The 13,730-nt window shown below is 42.9% G+C and overlaps 1 protein-coding gene across 1 annotated transcript in view; it reads left to right on the top strand.

Annotated features, from left to right (window-relative positions):
* The window catches only part of LOC115123710 (xylosyltransferase 1-like), a 182,230-nt gene that overhangs the window by 70,137 nt on the left and 98,363 nt on the right, over positions 1–13,730 (top strand). The window contains exon 3 of the mRNA XM_065006175.1: positions 8,542–8,714. Coding sequence (XP_064862247.1) covers positions 8,542–8,714 — 173 coding nt within the window. The remainder of the gene's footprint in view (positions 1–8,541; positions 8,715–13,730) is intronic.

Here is a 13,730-nt window from a genome sequence, read left to right as displayed (position 1 = left end):
ATACTGGGTGTGAACAGTTTGGTATACTGGGTGTGGACAGTTTGGTATACTGGTTGTGGACAGTTTGGTATACTGGGTGTGGACTGTTTGGTATACTGGGAGTGGACAGTTTGGTATACTGGGTGTGAACAGTTTGGTATACTGGGTCTGAACAGTTTGGTATACTGGGTGTGAACAGTTTGGTATACTGGGTGTGAACAGTTTGGTATACTGGGTGTGAACAGTTTGGTATACTGGGAGTGAACCGTTTGGGTATACTGGGTGTGAACAGTTTGGTATACTGGGTGTGAACAGTTTGGTATACTGGGTGTGAACAGTTTGGTATACTGGGTGTGAACAGTTTGGTATACTGGGTGTGAACAGTTTGGTATACTGGGTGTGTACAGTTTGGTATACTGGGAGTGAACCGTTTGGATATACTGGGTGTGAACAGTTTGGTATACTGGGAGTGAACAGTTTGGTATACTGGGTGTGAACAGTTTGGTATACTGGGAGTGAACCGTTTGGGTATACTGGGTGTGAACAGTTTGGTATACTGGGTGTGAACAGTTTGGTATACTGGGTGTGAACAGTTTGGTATACTGGGTGTGAACAGTTTGGTATACTGGGTGTGAACAGTTTGGTATACTGGGTGTGAACAGTTTGGTATACTGGGTGTGAACAGTTTGGTATACTGGGTGTGAACCGTTTGGGTATACTGGGTGTGAACCGTTTGGTATACTGGGTGTGAACAGTTTGGTATACTGGGTGTGAACCGTTTGGGTATACTGGGTGTGAACCGTTTGGGTATACTGGGTGTGAACCGTCTGGGTATACTGGGTGTGAACCGTTTGGGTATACTGGGTGTGAACCGTTTGGTATACTGGGTGTGAACCGTTTGGGTATACTGGGTGTGAACCGTTTGGTATACTGGGTGTGAACCGTTTGGGTATACTGGGTGTGAACCGTTTGGGTATACTGGGTGTGAACCGTTTGTGTATACTGGGTGTGAACCGTTTGGTATACTGGGTGTGAACCGTTGGGGTATACTGGGTGTGAACCGTTTGGGTATACTGGGTGTGAACAGTTTGGTATACTGGGTATGAACCGTTTGGGTATACTGGGTATGAACCGTTTGGGTATACTGGGTGTGAACCGTTTGGGTATACTGGGTGTGAACCGTTTGGGTATACTGGGTGTGAACAGTTTGGGTATACTGGGTGTGAACCGTTTGGGTATACTGGGTGTGAACAGTTTGGTATACTGGGTGTGAACCGTTTGGTATACTGGGTGTGAACAGTTTGGTATACTGGGTCTGAACAGTTTGGTATACTGGGTGTGAACAGTTTGGTATACTGGGTGTGAACAGTTTGGTATACTGGGTGTGAACAGTTTGGTATACTGGGAGTGAACCGTTTGGGTATACTGGGTGTGAACAGTTTGGTATACTGGGTGTGAACAGTTTGGTATACTGGGAGTGAACCGTTTGGGTATACTGGGTGTGAACAGTTTGGTATACTGGGTGTGAACAGTTTGGTATACTGGGTGTGAACAGTTTGGTATACTGGGTGTGAACAGTTTGGTATACTGGGTGTGAACAGTTTGGTATACTGGGTGTGAACAGTTTGGTATACTGGGAGTGAACCGTTTGGGTATACTGGGTGTGAACAGTTTGGTATACTGGGAGTGAACAGTTTGGTATACTGGGAGTGAACCGTTTGGGTATACTGGGTGTGAACAGTTTGGTATACTGGGAGTGAACAGTTTGGTATACTGGGTGTGAACAGTTTGGTATACTGGGTGTGAACAGTTTGGTATACTGGGTGTGAACAGTTTGGTATACTGGGTGTGAACAGTTTGGTATACTGGGAGTGGACAGTTTGGTATACTGGGAGTGAACAGTTTGGTATACTGGGAGTGAACAGTTTGGTATACTGGGAGTGGACAGTTTGGTATACTGGGAGTGAACAGTTTGGTATACTGGGTGTGAACAGTTTGGTATACTGGGTGTGAACAGTTTGGTATACTGGGAGTGAACAGTTTGGTATACTGGGTGTGGACAGTTTGGTATACTGGGTGTGAACAGTTTGGTATACTGGGAGTGAACAGTTTGGTATACTGGGTGTGAACAGTTTGGTATACTGGGTGTGGACAGTTTGGTATACTGGGTGTGGACAGTTTGGTATACTGGGTGTGAACAGTTTGGTATACTGGGTGTGGTACACTCGAGCATATTTGACCAGATACTCTTTCATATCATATAAAAACAATTGCTAGGCATTCTGTTTGTTAGTCAATCATAGTAACAGTGTAATCATCGTGCGACAGCTTGATAGAGGCTCCTTTGAAACATGTTGTTTGTTTTGTCGTCATGGTCTGTGTATGTACTGTCAATGTCTGAGTCCCAAATGGCTCTAATCCCTTTATTGTCCACTTCTTTTGACCAGGGCTCATAGGGTTCTGCTCAAAAGTAGTGCCCTATTTAGGGAATAGGGAGCCATTTAGGACGTATACCATCTCTTTTTACAGCAGGAAAATACAATATTCCCTGAAGCTGAAATAAAATCTGTTTTGACTTAGGTACACAAACACAACCATTTATGCACACACGCACGCACGCACACACACGCACACGCGCACGCACGCACGTCCACACACACACACACACACACACACATGTATGCACACACACAGATGTATGCATACACACACACACACACACACACACACACACACACACACACACACACACACACACACACACACAGATACACAGATATTCACACACGCACACTACACTTTCTGTTGTTTTACTGCTAATAATTCCAATTCATATCAAAGTCAGGCAAGAAATGTGTTTCTTGGCTGATGAGAAATTTGCGTGAGAGAATGGAAGACACTTTTTGTATTTACACCAAATTGCTTTCCAATTTTCATTCTGTTCAGCCAAGCTGGCCACAGAAATGCAAGTTCGCACACACACGCACGCACACACACACACACACACACACACACACACACACACACACACACACACACACACACACACACACACACACACACACCGCACACATACCGTGTACACACAATTTCCCAAGTAGACTGGTTGAACATCTGCAGGTTGGCAGAAGACTCCTGTAAACAAAATCTGTGAGCTTGCCACCATCAGTGGGCACCATGCATCAATGTTTAAAGAAACAACACACACACACACACACACACAAACACACACACACACAGAGGAGTGTATGGAGGATATCTGCCAGACATAACCAGACACTGTGCACCCACAATGACGTGTAACCTTGTAGGCTTCTGGACACTACAGGCTACACTTCCAGAAGATGGAAAGTAATGCTTGTCTATCTGGGACGATTCCAATGGTTGCGTCTGAAATTGCACCATAGTCACTTATAAGTGCACTACTTTTGAATAGGGCGCCAACACACTTTGACTGCACCCTGTGAGTCCACCATGACTGCACCTTGTGAGTCCACCATGACTGCACCTTGTGAGTCCACTTTGACTGCACCTTGTGTGTCCACCATGACTGCATCTTGTGAGTCCACTTTGACTGCACCTTGTGAGTCCACCATGACTGCATCTTGTGAGTCCACTTTGACTGCACCTTGTGAGTCCACTTTGACTGCACCTTGTGTGTCCACCATGACTGCACCTTGTGAGTCCACTTTGACTGCACCTTGTGTGTCCACCATGACACAAATAACCTCACACTCAACGTCAACAAAACTAAGGAGATGATTGTGGACTTCAGGAAACAGCAGAGGGAACACCCCCCTATCCACATCGATGGATCAGTAGTGGAGAGGGTAGCAAGTTTTAAGTTCCTCGGCATACACATCACAGACAAACTGAATTGGTCCACTCACAATGACAGCGTCGTGAAGAAGGCGCAGCAGCGCCTCTTCAACCTCAGGAGGCTGAAGAAATTCGGCTTGTCACCAAAAGCACTCACAAACTTCTACAGATGCACAATCGAGAGCATCCTGGCGGGCTGTATCACCGCCTGGTACGGCAACTGCTCCGCCCTCAACCGTAAGGCTCTCCAGAGAGTAGTGAGGTCTGCACAACGCATCACCGGGGGCAAACTACCTGCCCTCCAGGACACCTACACCACCCGATGTTACAGGAAGGCCATAAAGATCATCAAGGACATCAACCACCCGAACCACTGCCTGTTCACCCCGCTATCATCCAGAAGGCGAGGTCAGTACAGGTGCATCAAAGCTGGGACCGAGAGACTGAAAAACAGCTTCTATCTCAAGGCCATCAGACTGTTAAACAGCCACCACTAACATTGAGTGGCTGCTGCCAACACACTGTCATTGACACTGACCCAACTCCAGCCACTTTAATAATGGGAATTGATGGGAAATGATGTAAATATATCACTAGCCACTTTAAACAATGCTACCTTATATAATGTTACTTACCCTACATTATTCATCTCATATGCATATGTATATACTGTACTCTAGATCATCGACTGCATTCTTATGTCACTAGCCACTTTAACTATGCCACTTTGTTTACTTTGTCTACATACTCATCTCATATGTATATACTGTACTCGATACCATCTACTGTATGCTGCTCTGTACCATCACTCATTCATATATCCTTATGTACATATTCCTTATCCCCTTACACTGTGTATAAGACAGTAGTTTTGGAATTGTTAGTTAGATTACTTGTTGGTTATCACTGCATTGTCGGAACTAGAAGCACAAGGATTTCGCTACACTCGCATTAACATCTGCTAACCATGTGTATGTGACAAATAAAATTTGATTTGATTTGATTTGATGACTGCATCTTGTGAGTCCACTTTGACTGCATCTTGTGAGTCCACTTTGACTGCACCTTGTGAATCCACCATGACTGCACCTTGTGAGTCCACCATGACTGCACCTTGTGTGTCCACCATAACTGCACCTTGTGAGTCCACCTTGACTGCTCCTTGTGAGTCCACTTTGACTGCACCTTGTGTGTCCACCATAACTGCACCTTGTGAGTCCACCTTGACTGCACCTTGTGAGTCCACCTTGACTGCACCTTGTGAGTCCACTTTGACTGCACCTTGTGAGTCCACCTTGACTGCACCTTGTGTGTCCACCATGACTGCACCTTGTGAGTCCACTTTGACTGCACCTTGTGAGTCCACCATGACTGCACCTTGTGTGTCCACCATAACTGCACCTTGTGTGTCCACCATGACTGCACCTTGTGTGTCCACTTTGACTGCACCTTGTGAGTCCACCTTGACTGCACCTTGTGAGTCCACTTTGACTGCACCTTGTGAGTCCACCATAACTGCACCTTGTGTGTCCACCATGACTGCACCTTGTGTGTCCACCATGACTGCACCTTGTGTGTCCACCATAACTGCACCTTGTGTGTCCACCATGACTGCACCTTGTGTGTCCACCATAACTGCACCTTGTGTGTCCACCATGACTGCACCTTGTGTGTCCACCATGACTGCACCTTGTGAGTCCACCATAACTGCACCTTGTGAGTCCACTTTGACTGCACCTTGTGAGTCCACCATGACTGCAACTATGTTCTGTACAGCAATGTAAGTGAGGATACATATTCCCCAAGGTATAAACCAACGCTTGTCTATCAGTGAATAAGCTCATGTCGTCTCCCTAGACCAGGGCTGTCCAACCCTCTTCCTGGAGATCTACCATCCTGTGAGTTTTCAGTCCAACCAGTCCAACACACCTGATTATACTAATTAGCTGATCAACAAGACCTTAATTAGCTGAATCAGATAAGTTAAATTAGGGTTGGACTGAAAACCTTCAGGACAGTAGATCTCCAGGAAGAGGGTTGGGCAGCCCTGCCCTAGACTCACCATCGTCATCCCACTCCAACTGACAGTTTGATCAAAGGAGACGGGGGAAATTGAAAAGGGCTTAATCCTGGTGGCGTCGTGTACCCACATTGACGGCTAAATTAAATCTCTTTTTCTTTTTCACTCCCTCTGTCTGTTCTGTCGTCTGCCACAATGTTGTTCTCTCATCTCTCTCTCTCTCTCTTTCTCTCTCTCTCACCATGTCTCTGATGCACCAATCTGAATTTGAGGCGCTAACCTTGTTAGCTCTCCCTCTCGCTCTCTCCCCATGTCTCAGATGCTCCAATCTGAATTTGAGGCACTAACCTTGTTAGCTACAAATTGTCCAATTTGATTTCATCGATATTCTGTCCTTGAAGAGTTGGCTGGGTTAGCGCGTGGCCGTTAGCGCCGGCTCCATAGGATATGAGAGGGTATATATTAGCATTAGCAGAGCCTCTATATGCTAGCTGGGCTATTGTCTAATGTCTACATGGTTGTAATATGTTGGATGGAACTGGCATCATCATTGGTTGATGTCAGTTGTCAGCCAATGACCTTGCATGTTCGGTCACCCCTAAATATGTAGCCGGTAACATCATTCGAGGCTTAGTCACTTGTTTGCTGATTAAAAAATAAAACCTCATTCATGTTCTATAAGACCTACATCTAGAACAAAGTACAAGATAGTTATACTCAGTCAGGTGAGACTTTAGTTGGATCCTTCGTTGGTACTGAGCAGATGTTGCATTAAAGGACTTTAATATTGGAAACTAAAAGGACATTTCTGCTCCTCTCCTCTTCCAACCTCTCGCATGACTGGTTGAGATGGACGGCCATGAGTTGCTGAAGTTACACAAGATGGAGAGAGAGAGAGAGAGAAGAATGAAATGATGGAGAGAGAGAGTGCTGATAGCAGATGAGGGAGAGGCAGTTTGAAAGATTGATGGCGATAGGAGAGAGGAAAAAGAAGGATATGGCAGTCTGGCATTTTTAGACCTATCACGTCCCTGTAGGTGTAGAGACACACAACACATTGGCTCATTAGTTCAGCTAGCTAGCATATCACAAGCCTCAAAGTGCTTGGTGAAGCGCTCCGCCAATTAGCCTAGTGCCATGCTAGCCAGTGAACCTCCCGAGCTGCCTACCAATTACTGTTCAATCTGATACTGTGTGTGTGTGTATCCCATAGGCACAGCCAGGCTTCATAGTAACACACACACGCTCCATCTTTCACACACACACACACACACACACACACACACTTTCAAAACTCCATATTAATAGGCAGGATCATTAGGACCTAACTATGAATAGAACGATAATTCTTGGGGGGAATTGGCTGATTGAGTGATGGACAGGAGGCATGGCCAATTGGAGTCACGGGAGCATGAATGTAGCCCCGCCCCTGTTGTTAGGCTTTAAATACAAGCCAGCAAAAGGTCCTGCCCTTCAATTGAGATAATTACAGGGCAGCAGTAAGAGCCTAGCTTGTCCAGACAAGGGTAGCCTAGTGGTTAGAGCGTTGGACTAGTAGCCGGAAGGTTGCAAGTTCAAACCCCCGAGCTGACAAGGTACAAATCTGTCATTCTGCCCCTGAACAGGCAGTTAACCCGCTGTTCCCAGGCCGTCATTGAAAATAAGAATTTGTTCTTAACTGACTTGCCTGGTTAAATAAAGGTAAAATAAAATAAAAAAACACAGGAAAGAAAGAGCCAGAAGGGGAGGGGCACCTTGTAGCCTTTTTACCCCTGGGACAGCACACCCTAAGAGGGTGAAAGCACCCACCATCTTCTCCCCTCTTTTCTGCCCATCCAGGGACCATAGCGAGTCGTGACATGGTCCACCACTGCCGTCTGGGAAACCAGGTCCCCTGCCCTCACAACACAGAGGACCAGATTACTGCCATTATCTCCTGAACAACCTTGTCCTCTCTGTCGTCAACAAACATAACGTCTCAATAAAGCTCTGTGTTTCCTGTAACTCCATAGGCCCTGTGAACACAAAACAACCACCATATGTAATAATGGTGCTGGACTGTATTCCCCTAGTACTTATTTGCTGATGGAGAACACAATACAAGACCAAGAGAGAGGCTCTGAGCGGAAATCTTTTTTTAAAGGCGTTTACTATTAGAATGAAAGAAACCACTTTATGAATCCGTGTGGCTTTTTGAACGGTTTCTGGAGAGAGCTGGAATTGTTTGATTGTGTGGTTGTGAGTTGGAACAGTCATTGTCTACTTACTTCCAAGTCTTATTCTGGGACTGTGGCACAGAGCAATGATGACACACTATCAAGTGAACTCCACCCCAAACCCAAAGGAATGGTTCTAGGATTCCTATTCCTATCTTGTGGCCTTGCTGGTCATGGTTCAAATAACTCAATGGTCACATAGTGAATGAAACTCATCTCCTTGTGACATGCTTCTTCTTCTTCATAGTATGGACAGTAACAGCACAGTAACAGCACAGTAACAGCACAGTAACGTTGGAGTCACTGCGCCACATGTTCAGTACACCTTCCAGTGTAGGAAGTGTAGACGATGAAACCTAATGTGTGTGTTACTATTCTGTCCACGTAAGGCAATTGTCAGCGTCTGGGAGGAAGACTCGTCAGAGAGTTCTACATACAGGTACGTGTTTTATTCTCTGTATGAATGACTAACAACCTGTCTCTGTACGGTATCCTTGTGTTGTTCAGGTAAGGCCAATGCCAACGTGGCGTGGGAGGAGGACTCGTCAGAGGGCCCACCGTCGGCCCCCGTCAGGATAGCCTTCGTCCTGGTGGTCCACGGCAGAGCCTCACGACAGTTCCAGAGACTTTTCAAGGCCATCTACCACACCTCACACTACTACTATATACATATAGACCAGGTAAGACTACAGACTACCATCTACCACATCACACTACTACTATATACATATAGACCAGACTATAGACTACCATCTACCACCTCACACTACTACTATATACATATAGACCAGGTACGACTATAGACTACCATCTACCACCTCACACTACTACTATATACATATAGACCAGACTATAGACTACCATCTACCCCCTCACACTACTACTATATACATATAGACCAGGTAAGACTATAGACTACCATCTACCACCTCACACTACTACTATATACATATAGACCAGGTAAGACTATAGACTACCATATACCACCTCACACTACTACTATATACATATAGACCAGACTATAGACTACCATCTACCCCCTCACACTACTACTATATACATATAGACCAGGTAAGACTATAGACTACCATCTACCACCTCACACTACTACTATATACATATAGACCAGACTATAGACTACCATCTACCACCTTCCATACTACTATATACATATAGACCAGGTAAAACTATAGACTACCATCTACCACCTCACACTACTACTATATACATATAGACCAGGTAAGACTATAGACTACCATCTACCACCTCACACTACTACTATATACATATAGACCAGACTATAGACTACCATCTACCCCCTCACACTACTACTATATACATATAGACCAGGTAAGACTATAGACTACCATCTACCACCTCACACTACTACTATATACATATAGACCAGGTAAGACTATAGACTACCATATACCACCTCACACTACTACTATATACATATAGACCAGACTATAGACTACCATCTACCCCCTCACACTACTACTATATACATATAGACCAGGTAAGACTATAGATTACCATCTACCACCTCACACTACTACTATATACATATAGACCAGGTAAGACTATAGACTACCATATACCACCTCACACTACTACTATATACATATAGACCAGACTATAGACTACCATCTACCACCTCACACTACTACTATATACATATAGACCAGACTATAGACTACCTTCTACCACCTCACACTACTACTATATACATATAGACCAGGTAAAACTATAGACTACCATCTACCACCTCACACTACTACTATATACATATAGACCAGGTAAGACTATAGACTACCATATACCACCTCACACTACTACTATATACATATAGACCAGACTATAGACTACCATCTACCCCCTCACACTACTACTATATACATATAGACCAGGTAAGACTATAGACTACCATCTACCACCTCACACTACTACTATATACATATAGACCAGGTAAGACTATAGACTACCATCTACCACCTCACACTACTACTATATACATATAGACCAGGTAAGACTATAGACTACCATCTACCACCTCACACTACTACTATATACATATAGACCAGACTATAGACTACCATCTACCACCTCACACTACTACTATATACATATAGACCAGACTATAGACTACCTTCTACCACCTCACACTACTACTATATACATATAGACCAGACTATAGACTACCATCTACCACCTCACACTACTACTATATACATATAGACCAGGTAAGACTATAGACTACCATCTACCACCTCACACTACTACTATATACATATAGACCAGGTAAGACTATAGACTACCATATACCACCTCACACTACTACTATATACATATAGACCAGACTATAGACTACCATCTACCCCCTCACACTACTACTATATACATATAGACCAGACTATAGACTACCATCTACCACCTCACACCACTACTATATACATATAGACCAGACTAAAGACTACCATCTACCACCTCACACCACTACTATATACATATAGACCAGGTAAAACTATAGACTACCATCTACCACCTCACACTACTACTATATACATATAGACCAGGTAAGACTATAGACTACCATCTACCACCTCACACTACTACTATATACATATAGACCAGGTAAGACTATAAACTACCATCTACCACCTCACACTACTACTATATACATATAGACCAGGTAAGACTATAGACTACCATATACCAGCTCACACTACTACTATATACATATAGACCAGGTAAGACTATAGACTACCATCTACCACCTCACACTACTACTATATACATATATACCAGGTAAGACTATAAACTACCATCTACCACCTCACACTACTACTATATACATATAGACCAGACTATAGACTACCATCTACCACCTCACACTACTACTATATACATATAGACCAGACTATAGACTACCATCTACCACCTCACACCACTACTATATACATATAGACCAGGTAAGACGATAGACTACCATCTACCACCTCACACTACTACTATATACATATAGACCAGGTAAGACTATAGACTACCATCTACCACCTCACACTACTACTATATACATATAGACCAGGTAAGACTATAGACTAACATCTACCACCTCACACTACTACTATATACATATAGACCAGGTAAGACTATAGACTACCATCTACCACCTCACACTACTACTATATACATATAGACCAGGTAAGACTATAGACTACCATCTACCACCTCACACTACTACTATATACATATAGACCAGGTAAGACTATAGACTACCATCTACCACCTCACAATACTACTATATACATATAGACCAGACTATAGACTACCATCTACCACCTTCCATACTACTATATACATATAGACCAGACTATAGACTATAGACTATAATCTACCACCTCCCATACTACTATATGCATATAGACCAGCCTATAGACTACCATCTACCACCTCACACTACTACTATATACCTATAGACCAGGTAAGACTATAGACTACCATATACCAGCTCACACTACTACTATATACATATAGACCAGGTAAGACTATAGACTACCATCTACCACCTCACACTACTACTATATACATATAGACCAGCCTATAGACTACCATCTACCATCTCACACTACTACTATATACATATAGACCAGACTATAGACTACCATCTACCACCTCACACCACTACTATATACATATAGACCAGACTATAGACTACCATCTACCACCTCTTACTACTACTATATACATATAGACCAGACTATAGACTATAGACTACCATCTACCACCTCACACTACTACTATATACATATAGGCCAGACTATAGACTACCATCTACCAACTCCCATACTACTATATACATATAGACTAGACTATAGACTACCATCTACCACCTCCCATACTACTATATACATATAGACCAGCCTATAGACTATAGACTACCATCTACCACCTCCCATACTACTATATACATATAGACCAGCCTATAGACTACCATCTACCACCTCCCATACTACTATATACATATAGACCAGACTATAGACTACCATCTACCACCTCCCATACTACTATATACATATAAACCAGCCTATAGACTATAGACTACCATCTACCACCTCCCATACTACTATATACATATAGACCAGCCTATAGACTATAGACTACCATCTACCACCTCCCATACTAGTATATACATATAGACCAGACTATAGACTACCATATACCACCTCACACTACTACTCTATACATATAGACCAGACTATAGACTACCATCTACCACATCTTACTACTACTATATACATATAGACCAGACTATAGACTATAGACTACCATCTACCACCTCACACTACTACTATATACATATAGGCCAGACTATAGACTATAGACTACAATCTACCACCTCACACTACTACTATATACATATAGACTAGGTAAGACTATAGACTACCATCTACCACCTCACAATACTACTATATACATATAGACCAGACTATAGACTACCATCTACCACCTTCCATACTACTATATACATATAGACCAGACTATAGACTATAGACTACCATCTACCACCTCCCATACTACTATATACATATAGACCAGACTATAGACTACCATATACCACCTCACACTACTACTATATACATATAGACCAGACTATAGACTACCATCTACCACCTCACACTACTACTATATACATATAGACCAGGTAAGACTATAGACTACCATATACCACCTCACACTACTACTATATACATATAGACCAGACTATAGACTACCATCTACCCTCACACTACTACTATATACATATAGACCAGGTAAGACTATAGACTATAATCTACCACCTCCCATACTACTATATGCATATAGACCAGCCTATAGACTACCATCTACCACCTCACACTACTACTATATACATATAGACCAGGTAAGACTATAGACTACCATATACCACCTCACACTACTACTATATACATATAGACCAGGTAAGACTATAGACTACCATCTACCACCTCACACTACTACTATATACATATAGACCAGACTATAGACTACCATCTACCACCTCACACCACTACTATATACATATAGACCAGACTATAGACTACCATCTACCACCTCTTACTACTACTATATACATATAGACCAGACTATAGACTATAGACTACCATCTACCACCTCACACTACTACTATATACATATAGGCCAGACTATAGACTACCATCTACCACCTCCCATACTACTATATACATATAGACTAGACTATAGACTACCATCTACCACCTCCCATACTACTATATACATATAGACCAGCCTATAGACTATAGACTACCATCTACCACCTCCCATACTACTATATACATATAGACCAGCATATAGACTACCATCTACCACCTCCCATACTACTATATACATATAGACCAGACTATAGACTACCATCTACCACCTCCCATACTACTATATACATATAAACCAGCCTATAGACTATAGACTACCATCTACCACCTCCCATACTACTATATACATGTAGACCAGACTATAGACTACCATATACCACCTCACACTACTACTATATACATATAGACCAGACTATAGACTACCATCTACCACCTCTTACTACTACTATATACATATAGACCAGACTATAGACTATATACTACCATCTACCACCTCACACTACTACTATATACATATAGGCC

Source organism: Oncorhynchus nerka, linkage group LG21 (assembly GCF_034236695.1).
Source record: "Oncorhynchus nerka isolate Pitt River linkage group LG21, Oner_Uvic_2.0, whole genome shotgun sequence".
In the NCBI taxonomy this organism is placed as follows: Eukaryota; Metazoa; Chordata; class Actinopteri; order Salmoniformes; family Salmonidae; genus Oncorhynchus; species Oncorhynchus nerka.
The sequence above is the reverse complement of the archived record's forward strand: the minus strand, read 5'-3'. Positions and strand labels throughout refer to the sequence as shown.